The sequence below is a fragment of the Scyliorhinus canicula genome, chromosome 9 (assembly GCF_902713615.1).
Source record: "Scyliorhinus canicula chromosome 9, sScyCan1.1, whole genome shotgun sequence".
In the NCBI taxonomy this organism is placed as follows: domain Eukaryota; kingdom Metazoa; phylum Chordata; class Chondrichthyes; order Carcharhiniformes; family Scyliorhinidae; genus Scyliorhinus; species Scyliorhinus canicula.
In genome coordinates this window covers 61,839,086-61,862,892 of record NC_052154.1, presented here as the reverse complement: position 1 = coordinate 61,862,892, position 23,807 = coordinate 61,839,086, and the positions used below count along the sequence as shown (strand labels likewise).

Below are 23,807 nucleotides of genomic sequence, written 5' to 3'. Positions count from 1 at the left end.
CCATTGACCAGAAACTGGGCCAGCTGTATAAATACTGTGGCTACTAGAGCAGGTCAGAGGCTAAGAATCCTGCAGTCAGTAACTCATTTTCTGACTCCCCATACTGAGCAGTGAGCAGGTTATTGTTAAGCAAGTGCCACTTGATAGCACTGTTGATGACACCTATCATCACTTTACTGATGATAAAGTAGATAAGCCTGTCCACCTTCTACCAGGCACAAGTCAGGAGTGCGATGGCATACTCTGAACTTGCCTGGATGAGTGCAGCTCCAACATCACTCGGGAAGCTCGACACATCCAGGACAAAGCAGCTCGCTTGATTGGCACCCTTTCTCAAACATTCACTTCCTCCACCACCGACGGTGACAGCAGTGTGTACCATCTGCATGCTGTACTGCAGGAACTCTCCAAAGTTCCTTAACCAGCACCACCCAAAACACACAACTATTATGTCTAGAAGAACAAGTGCAGTAGACACATGGGAACAGCACCACCTAGAAGTTCCCCTCTTTAGCCACTTACTATCCTGACTTGGAAATATATCGCCGTTCCTTCACTGTTGCTGGGTCAAAATACTCGAACCCTCTCCCTGACAGCACTGTGGGCATAACTACACCACGTGGAATAAAGTGGTTCAAGAAAGCTAATCGCCACCACCTTCGAGGGCAATTTGGGATGGGCAATAAATGCCAATGGTACTCACATCCCACGCGTGAAGAAAGAAAAAGTTGATATGCACATGGATTTTGGGAATTCTAGCTAGCGTATTGGTCAAGGATTTCTATTCTATGTCCACTTTCCCTTTTTGTCCCTTCCCCCTAAAAATGGGACTTTTTACCAATGTATTGGAGTATGTCTGCTCTGCAATCTATCCTACTCCTGAATTGCAAGAAAACATACATCTGATTTGGTTTTGTTAATGGGAAGTTGGGAGGATCTTGGTTTTGTTAATGGGAAGTTGGGAGGACCTTGTCAATTTAATTTCCTTAATACTGTCTACAGACTTGGCATTAAGCACAGAGAGTACTGCCAATGAAAGTGGTGTATTTGAAGTTACTACCATGGGTGCAATTATTTGAGTTTATTAAGTGAACCTCACAGTAAGATTTTTTTTTTGATTTTTAAATATTTGAGTCTTTCAACAGTGACTGATTGCTGTATAGTTAGTTCATTTTCTCTTTCAGATTATGAGTTCAAGAACTTTGAAACTGTCAAGTACAAATTTGAAACGGGTCCCTGGTAGGTGGCATACTTGTATATTTGCATTTGGAAGATGTTGGATTTAGTTCTAAAATGTATGACCAAAAAATAATACTTTTTGAATTGTGCGTTTAATGTCCCTGTTGTAGTTCATTTGTGGGGCGATGTTGAGCAAATATTGGCCACTTGTGAAGGAGGGAGGGAAATTAACTGGGCTACTCTTGCTCATACCCCAGCTGCTAGCTTTTGAGCAGCGGCAGTAGTTGCCAAGGCTACATGGTCTGAATGATGTGGGGAAGACCAAAGAGAAGGAGAAAACACCATTCAAGGGAAGTGATGCATGCTGCAATTTATTAAAGCCAGTTTAGACAAATGACTTCCTCTACAAGGTGATTAAACAATTGTTGCATAATGGTCATTTATTTTTCTCCAAGGAACAGTAATTGGTTGAAATTGATGTCAAATGTTCTCTTACAGTAGCAAGGCTGAAGGAGTAAATGGTGAAACTGTAATTAGGGCAAGAGGTCTACCATGGCAATCATCTGACCAAGATATTGCAAGATTTTTTAAAGGACTAAACATAGCCAAGTAAGTGTACTTTGGCATCAGGATACAGTCCTGTGAATGTTTTGTGGCTTTTTAAGTTTAAATGAGTGAGTGCATGTCTCCAGAGATGTGATTGCTGTCAAATACCTTTTTATTGGGATTTCCTTCCAATTGTCCACATTCTGAAGTCAATTTTGTCCTTTGAAATATGAATACAAGTCGAGCTGAAAAGTGGGGAAACAAATATCTTAGTCTTGTAATGCCTGGATGAGGCTATCCGGTGTTCCTTCAACTCTCTGCCTCCCTTTTATGTTTTGAAAAATGAAAATCGCTTATTGTCACAAGTAGGCTTCAAATGAAGTTACTGTGAAAAGCCCCTCGTCGCCACATTCTGGTGTCTGTTCGGGGAGGCTGGTATGGGAATGTGGCGACTAGGGGCTTTTCACAGTAACTTCATTTGAAGCCTACTTTTTGCTGTGTAACCTTTTCCTCACCACCCTGCTTTCCATATCCCCATCTGTAAATCACCCTGGGATGCCCCTTGTAATAAGTGTACTGTGCCAATGCTACTTGGTGTTCAACCACTTGTATTCTGATGCCAGCCTTGCCATCAAAACTGAGAATGGGGGGGGGAAGACATGTAATGTGAGCACAGGAACGGTTGTGTTTTTTGCGAGCTCTGGTTCTGCTCCTCTTGTAATCCTTTATTTTATCTTGGGGCATATTTTTTATTTGCTTTTACTTGGGATAAATGGCTTGCACGACATCCCTCTAGGATCTTGATTAGTGTTTTGCAAGATCAATAGTGAAAATGCTCAGTTGACTGTGGTGGTTAGAGGGGGGTGAGACCCAGCCTCCTTGCAGTGGCATTGTTGCTGGCGAGTGGCCTTCCACCTCAGCGGTGCTGTGTGCGTACTGATGATGATGATGTGGAGGTGCTGGCGCTGGGCTGGGGTGGGCATGGCAAGAGGTCTCAACACCAAAAGCTTGTGATTTCAAATAAACCTGTTGGGCTTTAACCTGGCGTTGAGAGACTTCTTACTGCACCCTGACGATGGCTGCCATTGAGAATGTTGGGGCTCTTTGTAGGTTGTTGGAGCTCACTTTGAGGATTTGCGAGGTACCCTTGGGAGAATGGTCAAGGCGCATGAGAGATTTCTTGTTTTTTGAAAAAGCACTTTCCCTGGTAAAGGCTCACCTCCCATGTTGTCAAGATCAGGCTGCATGATGTGGTCTATTCTGACGGGTTCAGAAGGTGTTTCCCGGAACCCTGTTTCTGGCGAGAGGTGTAAGGCGAGTTGCCGATCTGAGTTTGCAAATAGACTGCCATTCTTTAATGACCTTGATTTGGAAGCTGGTTGTATTGGTTTGAGGCCAGGGGTCAATCGGGCTCCTCGATCACTGGTCCTCCTTTATCCTATTCTCGCTGCTCATTGTGAGGGGTTGGAAATGGCCAAGTGCGTCGCGTCATTCCCCCTGGGCAGGGCCTAGGCTGTGGGGTGTCTGGGTGATGGAGCGACGGCGTGGTGAAAGTGATGGTGCTTTGTTCGTTGGAATCCTTGATGAGTGTTCGCTGGTCCTGTCCTGACCTCTACCTTCTGGAGCATCGTCAATGGTGTCGGTTTCCTACAATTCTTCTATAGTCCTGGACGTTACTGCCCTCTGATTATATTGTCGATTATTGTATTTTCCTGCAAGGATATGAGGGAGAGTGTCACCCGTCATCCTGTTCTGGCAAAATCATATGAGTCGGTTATATGAAATGTGGTCTGTGCACCGTTTTACTCCTTGTTATTGATGAGGATGGGTGGAGCAAGGGGAGGGTGAATAGTGGATGGTAGGGTTAGTTCAGTTCTTAGATTGAGAACAGCTCCCCAGTTAGAACTAATCTGTTTGATCATGGAGAGGATAGGACTCCTCATTACTCCTTGAGGTTGTAGTTTCTCTATTCTCCTCTTTAGAGCTATTCAAATTAGAGGAGTTGAGTAACTGCAAATGGCGTATGCTGAGGTGAGGTTGGTCAATCTGGTTGGCCTGCTGAAGATGAGGATTGTTCTTGGTATCCTTTGTGTGATTGCAAATAGTGTGGGGTGGTGGTGGATGCTTTTAGGTCAGTTCGGGCACCCCTCCCTTGAGGGGGTTGTTCTTTTTCTTGTCATCCGGGTGAGTAGAGTGTTTCCATCCTGGTCTGGCTGGTGATTATGGGGAGGTTCCCCCTTGTACCAGGGAGGAGCGAATCAGCCCTCCCTCCCAGGGCTCCCAATTTGTTGGGTGTCTTGAAGGTTCTTTTTTTTTCAGTGATGGGATACCCCTGGCTGGGGCTGGAGTAATTACTCCTTGATACAAGTGGGGCATTGCCTTGCTTGTGGTTCGAAGAGGTCCATTTCATCCAGGGTGTCGGTTTGGGGAAATGTTGGAGGTCCTCTGGGTTTCCATTCCTGTGTGTCGACATGTGCTGGCCTGGGCCAAGTCCGGTGCAGATGTTAGTATCCTGCTATAACGCAGGGTCTTCGGATGTCTCTTCTTGAAGACATCCTGAGAGGCTGGATTTTGCATCTTAATGGGGACTGGGGGTGAGCAGAATCTTAAACTTTGATAGATATCCTGTTTCTTTTTTCATTATTACCGTCGCACCCACTTGTTTGAATGAGCAGCCTGTTCACTTTAGTGGGTGCTCAGTGTGTGCTGGGAAATATTGGAACCTGGGTAATGAGAGGAGGCTGTGATGTATCATTAGTACTGCGAGAACTGAGGGAGATTGGTGCACACCCCAACATGGTGCAAACATCCTGCGCTCTCATGGTAATTGTGAGTAGAGGCATCGTGGGAGGGTGTGCACCATTTTACCATGTTTTTATGGCTTCATCCTGTCTCTGGAGCTATTAAGTGTATTTAGCTGTGTCGTGTTTCATTTCGGTTGTCATGTTATCCTATTATCTTTCTCCTCCTCCCCACCCCCCACTCGGGTATATGAATATGTTGTGCTTTTTTTGCTTATGATGTATTTTGTAATTAGTTGCGTTGTTTGCTAAAATGTAGAACCTTAATAAACATGTTGGGGGGGGGGGTTGAAAAAAACCCCAGTACTTCCTGTTGTTGACTGTTAACCTGAAACCATTTTGGTGACCACTTCAGGAGATTTAGCAATATGTGTACAATTTAGTTTGAGTGATGCCTGTCACTTGTTTCTGGATATGGATGGGTTGAACCCGCCCTGTTTAGTTGGTGGCATTGCCTCAGTTCGTAAATGCAATTCTTTTTAGACATAAGAGGAGGGCTGGCAGTCAAAAGTTCCCAGAATTGCAAGACCTTCCTAGAGAGGAGATACCAAATTTGCTAGCCGCATTAAAGCCTGTGGGATTAAAGGAACATGGGTAGTGTGGATATAAAATTGGCTGTGGGACAGAAAGCAACGATTGCAGCGCGGGCAAATAGTGTTTCAGACCGGAGGAAAGTAGTGACCTTCATCTGGGGTTGGTTTTGGGAACACTGCTCTACTTGATGTGTCCTTGACTTGAGCATTCATGGCATAATTTCAAAATTTTCACATGACCTGGGAAATGTAGCAAACCATGAAGGAGGATAATGGACTTCTAGGGGACCCATAGACAAATAGGCAGGCACAAACATTTAATGTTGAGAAACATGAAATGATGCACTTTGGGCAGATTGAGAAGCAGACAATGTCAATTTTCTGGTTCAATGCTGAATGTGGTTGGCAGCAACAGATTATCTGCTGGTGGGGGGGGGGGGGGGTTTAAGTTGAGAAGGCTATTTTAGAGGTATACTGATCTTTGGCATTATTAATAGACGCAATGAGTGGAAAATCAATAAGTTCTAGTTTTTCCTTATTTGCACTGGGTAGGGTTCTCTAGTCCAGGCATTGTCAAACTCCACGGGCGAGTGTTGGGAGGGTCGCGGAGCCGTCCGTCGAAGCGCTCCCGATCACGCAAATCCGCACGCAACAGCTGGCTTTTAATAATGCCGGCTGCGAGCGGCCTTCAAAATGGCCAGGAACAGATTTTTTTAAAATGCGTCCGCACCGCGCATGAGTGCCCGATCATCGGTGCCTATGAGCAAAACTATGTGCATGTGCATTGATGATCGGGCATGCATGCGCAATACGCCTGCATTTTTAAAATACGATCGCAGCCTTTTCTTTTTCAAGTTCGGGGAGGGGGGGGGAAACAAAGTGACCATTGGGGCCAAAGGGACCAAAAACCATTTAATCCATTTTTGTCCGCAACAAACAAGGTAAGAGAAAATGGTGGGTCGCGCAGGTCGGCCGGCGTGGGATTGCGAAGGTCGGCCGGCGTGGGATTGCGAAGGTCGGCCAGGTTGGGTCCCGAAGGTTGGCAGGTCGGTAAAAATGGGTCCCCAGAAAAAAAGTTTGAAAATCACTGCTCTAGTCCCCCAGCCAGGCTCGCTGGCAGCGGGAGTCTCTCGTCTACAGCTTGTCAATGGAACTTCTCATGGAAACCATCCCGCGTCGCTGGGGGGGGGGGGGTTGCTGTCAGCGGGAAAAGAGAATTCCAATGTCCGTAGAATTCCGGCAACTGTTTCCAGTGACAAAATGCTCGCTACTGAGATAATTAGCAAAAGAACCAGTGGTGATGTGGAGAATACTTACACAGGAAGCTGTGATCTAGAATGCACTTTCCGAAATGGTGTGGAGGCAAATTTATAACTTCAGATTGAATAAATCTTTTGAATGGGGGAGGGAGGGGGAGATAACACCGCTATGGAAAATAGCAGGAGAATCTGATTAATTCAACACCGCTACCAAAGAGCCAGCACAATTGGATGAACGGTCTCTATCTGTGATGTATCAGTCTATAATTTTCGAATATCTTGGTGCTTATTCTGATTCCATTTCCCTGCTGCTTTCCATATCCCTTCTTAATACTTTGTTTATCTAATTCTCTGGAAGAAATGCATTTTGATTCAATTGGTGCTTGTGGTAATGCACTTTACAGTGTATTAACTGTATGCACTGCTCGAGGTCAAATAGCCAAGCTCTGACTCAGACCTTAGCAGGCGAGGGAGACTTGGGCAGTGACAAGGGATGTGGAGTCCATGGTGGGGTGGAAGGCTATGGCTAGGACTTTCAATGTTTTGCTCCAGGAAATAGTGACGTGGCCAAATGTCTCAACAGCACGAGTGCAATGAAGGCACTCTGCTATGGCTAGACATTTACTTTTGAGAGGTGACCAAGAGAGAACATCTCGGGTGGAGAAGTGAAAGGAGGGAAATACTTTAATACCAATTACATAATACATAGTGTGTTCTTGGCTGGAAAATGGTTGGTTTTGGGTGGAAGTAGAACAGAATAGACTTGGAGATGGAAACACCAGTATCAATTCATTTTTATCATTTAAAAAAATATGCAATATTTTAAGAAGGTAACCAGTGTAGGTGACATCCCTCTGCCAGTCTATACAAGTGGTGAATCAAAGGTTTGTTTTGCACTTTTCTCTCCTGCTCTTGTCTTGTCAAAAGGCATGTCGCAGCCATGTTGTCCTAATAGCTAGAAAGGTAAGATCATTAAGCATCAGGTGGAGACATGATGGGCTGGATTCTCTGCCATCGGGATGCTCCATTTTTCCAGCAGCCCGGGGGTTTCCCAACATCGTGAGGCTGCCCCACAATGGGAAACCCCATTGACCACCTGGCGAAACGGAGCATCCCACCGGCGTGCTGAACCAGAAATCTGGTGCGGGCGAACGGAGAATCCAACCCAATGTAGGGCATTCCAGAGAGATGTTTTCTTTTGGTAGTTGGAGCTAAATTAGTTTAAAAGCCATTAGTGGACACTGAAAGGTTATAAAGATCAAAATAAATTACAAATGAGGGATAGATTGATTAACTAATAACTTTTAGATTAATAGCCTAGAGCAAACTTTGTCTGGGGGGGGGGGGGGGGGGGTGAAGTCTAAGGTTTAATACATCTGGTAGTCTTTTGCTGAGAAGAGTTAGTTGTCGATTGAACCTTGTGTAATTTGCTGTTCATTGCTGTTCATTGAGGGAAATGGCCAAAATAAATGAAAGTTAGATAGAGCAGTACTATAAACAGTCTCCATCCACGTGTGAAGTGCAGGTGAGGCTTCATCTCCATTTGCATTTGTGAAGCAATTGAAGATGGAAGATCACCTACAAGTGAAAGTGTCTACAATGGTCCCACCAATGTCTTGTGGTAAAGAAAGCCCAAGCAAATTAAGCATTGAAATATTGGAAAAGGGACCAAGCCATCTACAGTCCCCGAAAGATTTACTTCTGAGCTGGAGCTGAGGCAAATTGTCTAGAGAACTCTGGCACACTCCTGAGTGATCCCTGCAAAAGTAAATAACCGTTGCTGTAAACCTGAGTGAATCATATTGTAATGGTACTTGTTTTGTGTAACTTAAACAGTTTGTATTTTTTTGAAGCAAAATCTTGTGACGTGATTCTCTTTGTTAAAACGAGGTATTCCGATTTCTTCTTGAATGTTAACAGCCTTCAACAGGATTGTAAGTGCTAAGTGGGTTGAAAGCTCAATATTTGTGATTGGTAAAACTGTATAAATCAGCGAATAGTTTTCTAATGGAAATTCACTGGTTTTATTGTAGAGGTGGTGTAGCACTGTGTCTCAACTCACAAGGAAGAAGAAACGGAGAAGCTCTGGTCAGGTTCATCAATCCAGAACACCGAGACCTTGCACTCGAACGGCATAAGCATCACATGGGAAGTAGATATATTGAGGTGGGCACGAATGTGAAATAGCTTTAAATGTCACTCTTAAATGGCAAAGCTCAAATGAAAATTGATTGTGAAAATTATTTTCCATTCAGGTGTACAAAGCTACTGGAGAAGAATTCTTAAAAATTGCTGGGGGTAAGTTTAAAACACAACCATGGAATACAGGAGATCAGTGGTTTCTAATCTCATCGCCCCCCCCACCCTGAATACTGAAGGGGATCCATCTTAAATATTGTACATGCTGGTGCATTCCCAATGGCCTATTACAACTCAAATGAATGCTATGACCCCGAAATTGCTGCATACTATAACCACAGCCAAGCAAGTTTATTTCTCTGCTTGTTAAAAAAGAAAGTGCCTCTTGTCTTTGCTGAAGAGCACCTCCATTTAGTGAGAATGTGTTTCTGCCAGCAGTGTTACTGCTGAATCATCTTGTTTGCGGTTGGGGTATGAAGAGAAAGGGGAGGTGCAGTGATGGGGTTGGAGAAAGGGGTAGCAAGGGAGGAGTGCAAGCAGGTCTGGATGAAAATGAGCTAACTAACTCCATTGTAGGAACTTAACTTCAGTAGAGCCCATCCATACAAAGACTACCCTCGCTAAGGCCTTGCAGCATCTGGTGGGTCTCGCCTCCCTGGTTCTGGCAACCACTAGCACTGAGGATACTGTTGCTTACAGGGATAGAACTAGCTGGAATTCTGCTCTATCCTTCCATCAGTTGAATCTTCTGATGACATTGCCAATGTAGGCAGGCACGAGAAATATCTTGCTGGGGAGAGTCTGCTCAAGCGGGGTAGAGATAGTGTAACAGACATCAACTCAACACACCTGCTCCAGCCGAATTCACCTTGAAGGATCTTTCCAGAATGAGTCTTGCTTTTCCTTTAAGTATGGGGGATGTGTGCGTTGCCACCATAATAGCAACTCCTACCTTCTGTCCTAAGCCCTTGAATCTGTGCATGTTGATTTCACTCCCGATGAGTAATATTTGTAGCCTAACTGGAAACTAAGATGGCTGCCACTGGCCGAGTTTTACAACTCCTCTTTCAAATGAAATGGGTGACGAGCACTGAAGCCTGAATGTGCTGCTAATCTAGTTTTTTTTTCAAAAGGGGTGTGATTGGGGGGGGGGGGGAGGGGGAAGAGAGGAAGTAGTTTAATTCTAATGAAAATGTGGGATTTTATTTTATTTTTTAACCATCTTGCCATGATCATCCCCTCCCAAGCAATTAGTTTATGAAGCAGGAGCCCAGTTAACACGATTGCGTAATAGCCACATTTTCTATTTCGCGCCTGATGGCGGTGACTCAGTAAAATAATTAAACCTGTTCATATTGGACAGCTGTTTCAGTAAAACCCCTGAAGTGATTACAAGGCTGTAAACCCTTTTGGGATTCAAGTGACCATTGTAATCTGCTCAAGGTTTGTTCTTTATTGATTTCGTATCAAAATTACTAAATTTTCTGCTTCATAATTCATGTAATTTGGTGTTTAACTAGTCTAGGATCCTTGCCGATATCATCGATCTTGGAACAATTAGAAGGTGGTTATCTAATCAATGCACTGTTAGTACAATTTTGAAAGATTACTTTTTAAATGCAGGTACTTCGAATGAAGTGGCACAATTCTTGTCGAAGGAGAACCAAGTTATAATACGAATGCGTGGACTACCTTTCACAGCTTCCGTAGATGATGTCCTTGGCTTTTTTGGAAATGAGTGTCCTGTTACAGGTGGCAAGGAGGGGCTCCTCTTTGTTAAGTACCCTGATGGCAGACCTACTGGGGATGCTTTTGTGGTGTTTTCCTGTGAAGAATTTGCACAAAACGCACTTAAAAAGCACAAGGAAATACTGGGGAAGCGTTACATTGAGTTGTTTAGAAGTACTGCAGCAGAAGTACAGCAGGTTGGTATTATTGCGGTTGTTATGATCTTGATGTAACCTATTCGAATGAATAAACATTTCTCATTTTATGGTCTACCTCTTCTACTTCATCACGTTTTCTTTTTTAAAAAAATAAATTTTAGAGTGCCCAATTCATTTGTTTCCAATTAAGGGGCAATTTAGCGTGGCCAATCCACCTACCTTGCACATCTTTGGGTTGTGGGGGTGAAATCCACGCAAACACAGGGAGAATGTGCAAACTCCACACGGACAGTGACCCAGAGCCGGAATCGAACCTGGGACCTTGGTGCAGTGAGGCAGCGGGGCTAACCCACTGCGCCACAGTGCTGCCCTATCATCACATGTTTTCTGCAAGTTCTCAACTTTGGTGCTGACTGCCCTGTTTCAAGTCATAGAACCATATGGCACAGAATAGACAATGTAATCAATCCTGCCCATGCCAGCTATTAGTTCATTCCATAACTCTAAATCTTTCCGTTTTTATTCAAATCTGTTGTGCATGTTTATTTAATGGCTTTGTTTACTGCCAGCCAAACTATGCAAGTCACTCTTGAAATAACATTCTTCAAAGTTCAATTTTGGGTAGAGGGTGTTAATTGGTGCTTTTTTAAAAGTTGCTTCCCAGTGAGTAGAGGCTACCATTTAGTGATGATTAACCAATTCTGGGGAACATTATGTCCTGTTTAGGAACCATTTTAACAGCTACTTTCAGATAATGGACTAGTTTTTGAAAGTAAAATTCAACATCTTAGGAGAAAATATGCCAAAACTTGACACGTGATTGAAATTTAATATTGATTGAGTCTGGTTTCATCTGGCATTTTTATTTTTGATGTTTGCTCCCCCAAACCTTAAACAAAGTTGTTCCTTTTGAAGTAGGGCATGTGAATGTTTTGAGAGAGAATGCGATGTCTGGTGTTTTAATATAACGTTGATTGTTTTGCAAAATCTGAACCGTGCAAATCTCTCCATAATAAAATGGGCTAAGTTTTTCCTTGTACTGATTATCCAGCATGCTGGAGCTGTTAACATTAGGATGAGGTGCTGGGAAGTTGCAGTTTGAAAGTGAGGCTCGTTCACAGCAAAGTAAGATGGTACAGCCTGAAGGAATAATACAAAGCAAGATCTCAAGTCATGTTTGCTTCTGACTCCAGCCTTCTGCTGCACCTTCCTAGCTTACTTCACGTGTACACAACTGAAATATAGGTGTGGCTTTAATGCTCCTGTGTAAGTGTTGGAGCAGCTTCTAAATTTCTACATGTAAATTCCTTCCAACAGTTTTCTTTTCTTACCAATGTCTTAGGTATTAAATAGATACATGTCTACGCCACTAATATCAACACTCCCAGCTCCTATCATCCCTGTGTTACCTCAGCCGTTCATCGCCACTGGGCATACCAGAGACTGTATACGTCTACGGGGCCTTCCCTATACAGCAACCATTGAGGATATTCTGGACTTTATGGCTGAATTTACCATTGACATAAAACCTCATGGTGTTCACATGGTACTAAATCAACAGGTAATTTTAAATCTCTTCCCCATATGTAATATATTTACCCTTTTGAGAATGCAAGCTGCTGTTTGAGATTGAATAAAAGGAAATTTTCTGAATTTTCCATTCAATTAGCCAATTTCTCTGTACTTTTGACATAACTATATATAAATGCCATCCACCTCATTTTCAAGTGTGCTCATTGAATTATGAATAATTCAAACCTATTTCAAGTTGTTTACTTAGCAAGCTGACTGCCACTATGTTTGTAATTTGTGTAGATTTTTGGCTTGTGGACAATTTGTGTCCCTTGGGCAGGTGATTGGGAGGGAGCGAGATGTGAGAGTGACATTAAAGTCTCTTGGTAAACCTCCCTGTTGTGTTAGTGCCTGATGGGTTAATTGTTCCACTGGAGTTTTTAAAGTTAGGAAGTTACTGTGACTGGGAGTGTCTGAGCATTGCATATGAGGAGTTTGTGGTTGGTCTGTCTTTCATGGGACATTAGCATTGCTGGCAAGGCAAGCAATTGTTACCCATTGTTAATTTCCCTTTAAACTGAGTCGCATGTCGGCCAGTTGCAGAGGGCAATTCGGTGTCCACCACAGTGTTGTGGATCTGGAGTCTGTCTCTGTCTCTCTCTCTCTCTCTGCCTCTCTCTCTGTCTCTGTCTCTGTCTCTCTCTCTCTCTGTCTCTCTCTCTCCCTCTCTGTCCTGTCTCTGTCTCTCCCTCTCTGTCTCTCCCTCTCTGTCTCTCCCTCTCTGTCTCTCCTCTTCCTCCCTCTCTGTCTCTCTCCCCTCTCTGTCTCTCCCTCTCTGTCTCTCTCCTCTCTGTCTCTCTCCTCTCTGTCTCTCTCTCCTCTCTGTCTCTCTCCCTCTCTGTCTCTCTCCCTCTCTGTCTCTCTCCCTCTCTCCCTCTCTGCCTCTCTGCCTCTCTGCCTCTCTCCCTCTCTCCCTCTCTCCCTCTCTGCCTCTCTGCCTCTCTGCCTCTCTGCCTCTCTGCCTCTCTGCCTCTCTGCCTCTCTGCCTCTCTGCCTCTCTGCCTCTCTGCCTCTCTGCCTCTCTGCCTCTCTGCGTCTCTGTCTGTCTGTGTCTCTCTCTCCCCCCCCCCCCCCCCCCCCCCCCCCCCCCGCACAATCTTTGGACTGTGGGAGGAAACCGGAGCACCCGGAGGAAACCCACGCACACACTGGGAGGATGTGCAGACTCCACACACTGACCCAAGCCGGAATCGAACCTGGGACCCTGGAGCTGTGAAGCAATTGTGCTATCCACGATGCTACTGTGCTGCCCTTAAGAACAAATTAATCTACACTCCATTATTCTACCATAATCCATGTACCTATCCAATAGCCGCTTGAAGGTCCCTAATGTTTCCGACTCAACTACTTCCACAGGCAGTGCATTCCATGCCCCCATTACTCTCTGCGTAAAGTACCCACCTCTGACATCCCCCCCCCCCCCCCTATATCTTCCACCATTCACCTTAAATTTATGTCCCCTTGTAATGGTTTGTTCCACCCGGGGAAAAAGTCTCTGATTGTCTTCGCTATCTATTCACCTGATCATCTTATCAACCTCTATCAAGTCGCCCCTCATCCTTCTCCGTTCTAATGAGAAAAGGCCTAGCACCCTCAACCTTTCCTCATAAGACCTACTCTCCATTCCAGGCAACATCCTGGTAAATCTCCTTTGCACCTTTTCCAAAGCTTCCACATCCTTCCTAAAATGAGGTGACCAGAACTGCACACACTACTCCAAATGTGGCCTTACCAAGGTTTTGTACAGCTGCATCATCACCTCACGGCTCTTAAATTCAATCCCTCAGCTAATGAACACTAGCACACCATAGGCCTTCTTCACAGCTCTATCCACTTGAGTGGCAACTTTCAAAGATCTATGAACATAGACCCCAAGATCTCTCTGCTCCTCCACATTGCCAAGAACCCTACCGTTAACCCTGTATTCGGTGATCCATCAATGGTTTTTATAGTCACCGTTATGGAGAATGGCTTTCAATTCCAGAACAACTGCATTTGGTGCAGTCTCAGCTGACATCTTCAGTATTTAGTCTAGATTCGCTTTCAAGCCCCTTGATGACGAGTAACATTGTCAATTGGCATTTTACATTAATAGAACGTGCGTGTACATTTGAGATTGCGAGAGCAAGAATGTCAAAGGTTGATTGTTGAAGTGATCCAAATACTGATTTTGGTATATGAATGCTCATGAAGGATCTGCCAGCTCTTTTCTAATTTGAAGCCCCAACCCATGCCAAAACTCTGACATTTGTTTCTACCGAAAAATGGACCATGTCAAAACTTGGGCCTTATGGTCACAAATTCTGAATACATAATTCAACATGAAATTTGTATCTGTTTTAAATTTAATATTCCAATTCTGAACAGAGTTGCATGAAACCACTTGCCTCGTCTCTTTTTAACACCAGGTTTTCATTTTCAAACATGCCTTTGGATTAATCAAATTAAGCACTGAGCAAAACAAATAATGGTTGCAGGGACTAGCTCCGAGCCCAAACAGGTTTAGGCAGGGAGGCTCTTGTGAGCTAACTTGCTGTAAAGAGCAATGCTCCATGAGCATAATATTAGTACAACTGGAGTCAGCAATGTAGAAAGACATGATCAGTCCACCATCTTGATCCTTGAGTAGCCACTGCTACAGGGAAAACCCTATTCATATCTATGCTGTAGGCATCCTGTCTGAGATCCCTTCTTAAGGTCTGTTGCTAAGTCTCCTTGATATTTGCTGGTTTCTCCCAAATATTCACAATCTCACCGTTAATAGTTTTGCCACATGAGCCAGTATACTGAAGGTTGTCCTCCATTTTGAGTGTTAAAATGCTCTGTCTTCTCAGTAATTTTGTCTTCTCATTAGTAAAATAGATCCGACTTGACTGCTGTTTTAGCTTTCACATTGATTGCTCAAATTGCCACTTAAAATAAATGAACAACCAAACTTTGGGTGCAGCTATCTACAAGATAAAAGCATGTAAATTATTCTAAATGCATATTGTTTGGGTAGGTTGAGGGAATAAAAATCTGGGAGTATTTGCAAATCGTGAGCGTGAAATTTTTTAAAAAGCACCTTTTGTCTCTTTAGCATATTTATTTCAATAATTTGCATATGGTTTAACTGGGTTCATAAAACTGCCTGTGCTTGAAGCAGTTTTGCAACCAATAGGAGGGGGTAGGAAAAAGTCACTGGCACCACAGCAACTTGCACGAATATCCTCTGACTTTTCATGGTTTTTTTGCTTGGGTCTTGAGGTTAGCTCCTAAATAAAGGGAGGGGAGAGGAAGGTCTTCAATCGAAAAACACCCCCATTATTTAAGACTTTCTACATATGAAGCAGGCCATCACTCTCGAAGTGGGAGTTTAATATCGTGTTTGAGCTGTGATTTGTCGATGGGGGCCTTTGTTTGAGTTGCCTTCAAGTTGGGCCAAGATCTCCGGGTTGACTTCAAGCTAAACCAGTCGAGATCCCAAAAGGTTAGGTTGGGTTACGGGGATAGGGTGGAGGCATGGGTTTAAGTAGGGAAGGGCTGGTGTGCAGACTGGATGGGCCGAATGGCCTCCTGCACTGTAGATTCTATGAAATGGCAATTCAAAACAGAGTGCTGGAAAAACTCAGCAGGTCTGGCAGCATCTGTGGAGAGAGAAACAAAGTAAGTCCAAAATGACTCTACATTTTACAGGAGCCGTCATAATGGACTCGAAACATTAATTCTGCTTCTCATTCTCCACAGATGCGAGACCTATTACGCCCCCTTCTCCCCCCCCCCCCCCCCCCCCCCCCCCCCCCCCCCCCCCCCCCCACCACCACCACCACCCCTACAATGGTGGATTTGCTTTGCTTAAAAAGAGGAAAAAGATCAGGTTCTTGCTCTGAATAATTATTTGTTTTATCTCCCCTCACCCAGGGCCGACCCTCAGGCGATGCTTTTATTCAGATGAAGTCAGCAGATCGTGCTTTCATGGTTGCACAGAAATGTCACAAGAAGACAATGAAGGATAGATATGTGGAAGTGTTTCAGTGTTCTGGAGATGAAATGAGCTATGTTTTAATGGGTGGCACTTTAAATCGTAGTGGCTTGTCTCCGCCGCCATGTAAGTTACCATGTAAGTTTTGAATTCTGATGCTCTCTTGCTGCTAACGGCTGAAATTGTGGTAGGTGGAGCCTGGGGCTTTGTTTACCTTTTCATCTTTGTGGTTTGCCATGATCAGCAATTCATTAATCAAGGCTTGAGACTGAATGAAAAGTTTTGATTTTTATTTTTCTCCCCACTCCCCCCCTTCACCAAATGGCGAAATTGGACATTTGTACTGGGCAATTTTTTGCTTTTGGGGGTACTTTCTGGAGCTCTGCATTAGGTCTGCCTGGTTATAGGATTTTTCCTCTTTGGCAACTCTGAGCATCATCGCCAATGGGTTGAAAATAAGGTGGCCATTCACTGGGGTGTGTCTCATGCTTAACATCCAAGATGTCATGCATGTTCAGATTAGCATTTGACCTGCACGATTTTGAACCTGTGTAGTTTTAAAAAATGTAGGGATAAGCAAAACACCAAATTACAATGAAGGATATGCATGAAGGCAAAACTGGATTTGGAGAATTTATTGGCAACATTGCCATGCCTGCTGCCTGTGGAGTTCAGACGCCTTAAATGCCAATAATGCACCAAGGTATTTGGGACTCTTGTCAGATACACAAGATGGTTAAATACCTTGCTATTCTCATTCGTCATTTTTGTTTGTTCATCTTGCAGGTCTTTCCCCACCCACGTATCCAACATTCTCCCCTTGTACTTCTGTAATACCAGCTGAAGCAGCGCTTTATCAATCCCAAGCCCTGTTGGCTCCAACACGGACAGCGGCGCCCCCACCACCTGCAGTTGCCTATTACCCTGCTCAGGCAACCGCGACTCAGCTTTATATGAACTACACAACCTACTATCCAAGGTAAATGTTTCAGCGGCATGTCCGAGTTAATGTTAATGGCAATCTAATGCTTGGACTTTTAACAACATAAGAACTAGGAGCAGGAGTACGCCATCTGGCCCCTCGAGCCTGCTCCACCATTCAATGAGATCTTGGCTGATCTTTTGTGGACTCAGCTCCACTTTCCGGCCCGAACACCATAACCCTTAATCCCTTTATTCTTTAAAAAACGATTTATCTTTACCTTGAAAACATTTAATGAAGGAGCCTGTACTGCTTCACTGGGCAAGGAGTTCCGTAGATTCACAACTCTTTGGGTGAAGAAGTTCCTCCTAAACTCAGTCCTAAATCTACTTCCCCTTATTTTGAAGCTATGCCCCCTAGTTCTGCTTTCACCCGCCAGTGGAAACAACCTGCCCGCATCTATCCTATCTATTCCCTTCATAATTTTATATGTTTCTATAAGATTCCCCCCTCATCTTTCTAAATTCCAATGAGTACAGTCCCAGTCTACTCGACCCCTTCTCGTAATCCAATCCCTTCAGCTCTGGGATTAACCTAGTGAATCTCCTCTGCACACCCTCCAGTGCCAGTACATCCTTTCTCGAGTAAGGAGACCAAAACTAAACACAATTGATGTGGCCTCACTAACACCTTATACAATTGCAGCATAACCTCCCGAGTCTTAAACTCCATCCCTCTAGCAATGAAGGACAAAATTCCATTTGCCTTCTTAATCACCTGTAAACCAACGTTTTGAGACTCATGCACTAGCGCACCCAGGTCTCTCTGCACAGCAGCATGTTTTAATATTTTATAATTTAAATAATCCCGTTTGCTGTTATTCCTACCAAAAATGGATAACCTAATTTGTCAACATTGTATTCCATCTGCCAGACCCTCGCCCATTCAATTAACCTATCCAATTCCCTCTGCAGACTTCCAGTATCCTCTGCACTTTTCTCTTTTAGTCAAGAATGTTTGTTTGTGATGTACTGAAACCTCTTGGGAAGCTACCGTCCCTTTTTGTGAATATTTGGACTGACGTTTTTTTTTATACCACTTTCATTCCAGCCCTCCAGTATCTCCAACGACAGTAGGATACTTTGCAGCCCCCCAAGCAGCAATGGCTGCTGCTGCAGCCTCATCAGCTACCCATGCTGTGTTACCGCAGCCAGGAGCACTCGTTCGCATGCAAGGCCTGCCTTATAACATTGCAACGAAAGACATCCTGAGCTTCTTCCAAGGATATCAGGTAAATATCGTTATTTCATACTCTTGAAGGTCTTTTTCCTAATCCACCACAGAATGATTTTATTTGAGGATATTCTGCACCTGTGCCTCCTTTTTTTTTTCAGGATTGCAATGAGACATTTAAAACTGTTGTGTGTTTGTCTGTATTATAATTCTCTTGTTTGTGAAGGCGTAAGGATGTCTAACTGAACAATTTCTTTTCTCATGCGTTCCATTTCTCTTGCTCTCCTGGATGTGTTGAATGACGTGCTGATCTTAAAGTGAATACATTTTGGATCGCCTCTAGCTTGGTATGGCCATGTGAAAATGGGAGCACAGTTTACAGTGCACTGTCTGTGGGTATTGATCTGACAGGTGTCAATGGTGATGTAATTTAGTGGGAGTTTGGTCTCTACCATCTCTTGGGGGAGGTGGGGGTGGAAATGAGATGGTGGTGGGTTTTTGGGTTCCCTGCCCCTCCCCACCTCTTTCTTTCCCCCCCTGTATAGAATCATTTTTGGTTTTGTGGAGCTTTTGTACTGCATGTGTGAGCACCATAATGAGCAGTTGCAGTAATACCAGACCTGCCATATTCTAAATACCATGTCCAAAACTGCACCCAAATAAATTTAATGAGTTCATCTTTTAAATGTGATCCAGGAATCCATTGTGATTTGCATCACCTTACTTGACTGGAATTTAATATTCTTTGCTATTATTTTCTACCCTTCTCTGTTATCTTGATGCCAGCTTTAGTTTTGACGATCTTGTATCAAGTTCTGCCTGTGGACTTGTAGCTTAAAACATTCTAGTAAAATCACCCAAGTAAAGTTAGAACTAGTTTCTGAGTCTATTTCCCTGATGTACAGTTCATCAATGTGGAAGCCATTTTGTGCAGTTATGGTCCCAAACATGTCATTATTAACCAGGGTGTGGACTTACTGCTTTATAGTAAAACCAAGTGTTTTTGTTCCTACTCAGTGGCAGAATATAATCAGTTGCTAGATATGCAAGGGGAACTTTAAAACAACACATTTCCTCCTCTTGAGAGCATGAAGCATTTTTAGTCCCTGGTCCACAGTTTGTTGTGTTATCCTGAAAATGGCAACATATGCACACACTATTAAGACTTTTAAATTTAAAAGGTGCTCGATTTGGTTTCCAAACCAGTTAATCTGGATTTTCTTTTTTGTTTTTTGTGTGTGCCTTTTTTGAGCTCTGAACAGAGACCAGTCTTAGTATTTGCTGTTGTTGTACGTTTTCCCATTTTTTTATATATTAAAATCGCCAATTCTGACCATCCCAACGTAATATCTCAAAGTAGATCTTCCAGAATAGACCAAGAAGGTTAGCTACAAGGAAGACAAACCAACTAATCTTTTTGATTCATTGTTTGCAGTTCAGGTTAAAATCCTGGATGTTTTTTTCTTTTCTTCCACTGTATTGCGCCTGGACTATTGCACAGGGTGAGACTGTATAACATTAAACTGAGTCATAAGGCTGTCAAATATTTGAATGCCCTCACTTAATAAACATGTTTGTTTTCGCTCATTTATTTGGGAGGTTTCCAGCTAACATTTATATTTATATCTTATCCTTTGCTGATCTCCTTTCTTTGCCTGCCAGCCATCCATCCTCTCCCACAAAAAAAACACATTTTTACGATTGCATTCAATGCAAGCAGGTCTGGTAATATGCTAATATTTGCACAGCCTAGCCAATCCAACCTGGAGTATTTTGCTGGGCAGGATTAGTCACAAAGGTAATGGTTTATTATAAAATGGTGGATGGGCCTATGCCAGGATTAATGATTCAACAACAGATTGTGACTACATTGTGAGTTTGTGAATGTACACCATCTGCTTCCATTGTAATTTTGACTCCTTTTTGCTTCAGATGCCTGAAGCAGTTTTCTACCAAAGTATGAATCTTCAAATTGGCAGGAGAGAATTTTGTGCTTTTACAGGTGTGATGAAAGTAAGCTTCAAACATCTTGGAAAATGGAAAAGACCGAACAGGCACTTCCCAATCTCATTTATTCTCCAGCCCATAGCTGTATTATAACTTCTACCCCTCCCCGTCCCCCGACCATAAATTTTACCATTTGAACTATGTTGTTTGAAGTGCTCACATCTTACCATAAAAGAGAATTCTCAGCATATTTTGAAAATATGAATTGATGCCACATCTAGGTTGAGGTATCTATTGAATCCCTACAGTGCAGAAGGAAGCCATTAACCCACCAAGTCTGCACCGACCCTATGAAAGAGCACCTATGAAAGAGCTACCTAGGCCCACTCCCTCACCATATCCCTGCAACCAATCCACCTGATCTGCACATCTTTGGATTTTGGGAGGACACCAGAGGAAACCCACACAGATACGAAGTCCATGAAAACTCCACACAGCCCAAGGCTGGAATCAAGCCAGAGTCTCTGGCACTGAGGCAGCAGTGCTAACCACTGCCACTGTGCTGCCCATATTTGAAATCTTATCAGGCATTGGAATTTGGGTGCCATTATAAATGAATAGCTGGAGTGAATTATTCACTGCCTTGTTTCTATTTTTTGATCCCATTCAAAGCTTTACATGTTATTGTATTTTTGCATTTCAAACCTTTATTATGAATAATCTGTAGGTTTGGATAATCGTACAGGCCTCTATAAGCATGTGTGCTGAGTATGTCAATTTTTAAATGGCTGATATATTGGTCAAATACTAGCTTCACGTCTGTGGCTTATCCTGTTTTGCCATGATCCGAATATGACTCATGTTTGCAATGCACCAGTTTAATGGAGATGTATGTTAAAGCTGCATTAGTTCTGATTGACTAATCCATATTACTTGCTTGCTTTTTTACTTTTTAAAAACAAATTATTAACGCCTTTAGTCTTGCAGTCTAAACGACTGTTAATTGATTCACAAGTTTTGTAAAAGTTAAAAGTTCTCTCTTGCCAAGTTATAATGTCCAGGTTAAGAACTTTTTCTAGGTTTTGGGATTTATGGTGAAGCTTGAACTCACCAAGCTGTGTTCCTTTTGACTGATGCATGTATTCAAACTTGTACTGTAGTATGCACCTGATGACTACAGCGGCCTTATTCAGATGAACGAACAAGCAAGGAGTATGTTTCAGGCACCCAAAGAGTGGGTCTGTTTGTAGATGACCGTCATTACAAATTTCAAATAAGGTAAGAGAGAAACTTCCCAGCTGGCTCTGTGGCCAGGCGTCACTCTCGAGTGACATCAGGTGGTGTTTCAAAACTGGGATTTTTATTTCTCTCTCTTCACCTCCTCTCTGGGACTGCTATCACCTTTCTTGACCCCTTCCAATGATGTGCTGCAAAGACGTGGTGAGGTGGTTGCAGGCACCGTTTTGTTGAGCTGTGGTGCTTTTTCCAAACGGGGAAAGAAGTTGAACTTTTCTTTGCATGGCTAAGGTAATGCTGAATTCTTCACTCTCACTACAATCACTTTGCACGCAAACTTAAACAAGAAGTTCTTTCATGTTTCTTGCACATACTTTCTGAGAAGGAGCTGGAGTGATCACAACTGGATTGTAAATAAATGAATAGGATGATTCAGTCCACTGGCCTTGGTGGTTCCTCTGCAGTTTTAAAAGAAGTAGGGGGGGGAGATGAAGATATGAATGGCAGCAAGACCAGGTTGAGTGAAGGATACTTGATTACGAAGAGGGCAATAAAAGTTTTTCATGGAATTTTACCCCCCAACCTCCATTTGCTCCAGAGATTAAATAAGTAGGTTGAAAGTTCTACACTGGTAGAAGAAATGGACTTAGTGTGAGGGAAGACATTTTGAATCAATGTTTTCTAACAAATAAAAGTACTGGCTTTGAAAATAGTTCTACTGAATTATCCAGAGCAAACTATTCCTTTGCTTTTACCACTTTACAGCCCACCCAAGCTCTAAATTGTTAAACTCGAGGCAATCTTGACGATTCGGAACTTCAGGCAAAGGTGGTGGTTGTGGTAACGCTTAAGCAGCTTAACATTTTTAAGTTTAAGTTCAATGCCCTGCCCTTAATCTTTATTTTAAACACTTATCTAGATGCGTTTGCTAAACCTCTTGTTACTCTTGTTTTATCTGCTGTGCAATTCTGTATTGAAGAGTTGCAGAGCAACTTTGCTGTCTTGTGGTGGAAATTCATTGCTTCCCTGAGTTCTACTGTTTTCCTGTTCTGTTTCTTCCAGCATTTGTTTTATTCATTTTTGTCTGTACCTGATTTAATGTAGCATTATAGTTGATAAACTGGGTCCAAAAGAGGGGATCCTTCATAATTTATCTAGATGGAAGCTTGATAAAAGGCCGCCCAATATTAAGCACACATTAATCAAAATGCTCATTTAAAACCGTGACTCATTTAAAACCGTGGCAATGCAAATGTTTGTTGAGCTAAACATTTTGAAAGTTTACCAGCTGGACAGACCAAATCCATAGATTGACTTGGGAGTTCATTTACCAAAATGCGCTGCTCCATCCAAGACCAAGGGAGAGTTAAAGACTCCAACTTTACATCAATAAACCTCTAACCATCCTTCAATGTTTGTTTGTCTTTCTCTTTCAGCTTCCTGCAGATGCAATCTTGGTTCTGTACAACTTTAATGGCCAGCCCAGTGGAGAAGCTTTGGTGACTTTCCCGAGCGTTGAGATGGCTACACGAGCGGTGTTGGAAAAGAATGGCCAGCTTATCGGTCATCAGTGTGTAAACCTCGGGTTGGTGTGAGAACCACCGATTGAGTCGTCAGCCTTCATGCCAATGGGAAAACTCTGATCGTTCCTTTATGAAAAGGAGTGTGGTCTTGTACAGAATGTGGCATAAAGAGGAAATTGCATGTGTCGAACACCCCCTTTCTGCCAAAGGGTTGTGCACTAATGCAAAAGCCATAATAGACTGCAATATTCTGCATCAACCTATTTTTAAACTGCCAACTCGCATTTATGATTTTTTGACTTTATACTGACGTGGAAGTGACTTGCAAAACGTGATGATGCTAAGTGTAGTTAAGTTATATATTTTATTTAAACCTAGTAGCTTCAGAGCCACATGTAGACTCGCCATTCTTAACTTGCATGCAGTGTTTATGTTAAACCATTTGTATATTATGATACAAGGACGCTGCTTATAGGTAATGTCTTTAATGCATGCAATAGAAATTTTTTGTAAATGCCTATAAGCTGTAAGGATGAATTTTTTTTACTCTTAAGATGGCTACGTGACAAACTATCTGCTGTTGGAGCACTAAAACTTGTTATCCATGATTCTTTTCCCCTTGTGCCTTAATGCAAAGTGCAATATCAGCAGAACAAAACGTTTTGAAAAGGCCTCGTGTGAGGCTAAATGAGTTGTATGTACTTTAGTTAATAGAGCAAGTTTGAAACTTGCAACAGTATAAAATTGTATGCTTTGTATGGCCAAACAATAAAAGTTTAAAGATGCATAAATGAGTCTGCATTAGTCATTTTCTTTTTGGGAGGGGTCATTGAAATGAAAGTCTTCTTTCAATCTCTGAACACAAGAAAAAATTAAATGAAGTCCCTTTTGTGTTCCCCTCCATCCGTATGAGCCATCAAGGTGAATTGTGTACACAATCTTTGAATGGGATTGGCTTATAACTTTCCTGCTCTAGGCTCTATATAGAGATAATTTCACTAAGAATGCTTGTTAATGTAAAGGATAACTAGCAGAAACTTTAGAAATTGTCCCATTTAGGGGTGCCCACG

At 42.9% G+C, this 23,807-nt stretch overlaps 1 protein-coding gene across 1 annotated transcript in view; it reads left to right on the top strand.

The window, feature by feature from the left end:
• Window positions 1-23,528, top strand: part of LOC119971345 (epithelial splicing regulatory protein 2-like) — a 36,464-nt gene extending 12,936 nt beyond the window's left edge. Inside the window, 13 exon segments of the mRNA XM_038806758.1 lie at window positions 1,003-1,074; window positions 1,077-1,100; window positions 1,185-1,239; window positions 1,678-1,788; window positions 8,352-8,484; window positions 8,574-8,616; window positions 10,081-10,382; window positions 11,686-11,904; window positions 15,816-16,014; window positions 16,663-16,855; window positions 17,909-18,089; window positions 21,139-21,256; window positions 22,651-23,528. Of these exon segments, the coding sequence (XP_038662686.1) occupies window positions 1,003-1,074; window positions 1,077-1,100; window positions 1,185-1,239; window positions 1,678-1,788; window positions 8,352-8,484; window positions 8,574-8,616; window positions 10,081-10,382; window positions 11,686-11,904; window positions 15,816-16,014; window positions 16,663-16,855; window positions 17,909-18,089; window positions 21,139-21,228 (1,622 nt within the window). The 3' untranslated portion in view covers window positions 21,229-21,256; window positions 22,651-23,528.
• The last annotated feature ends 279 nt before the right edge of the window (window positions 23,529-23,807 follow it).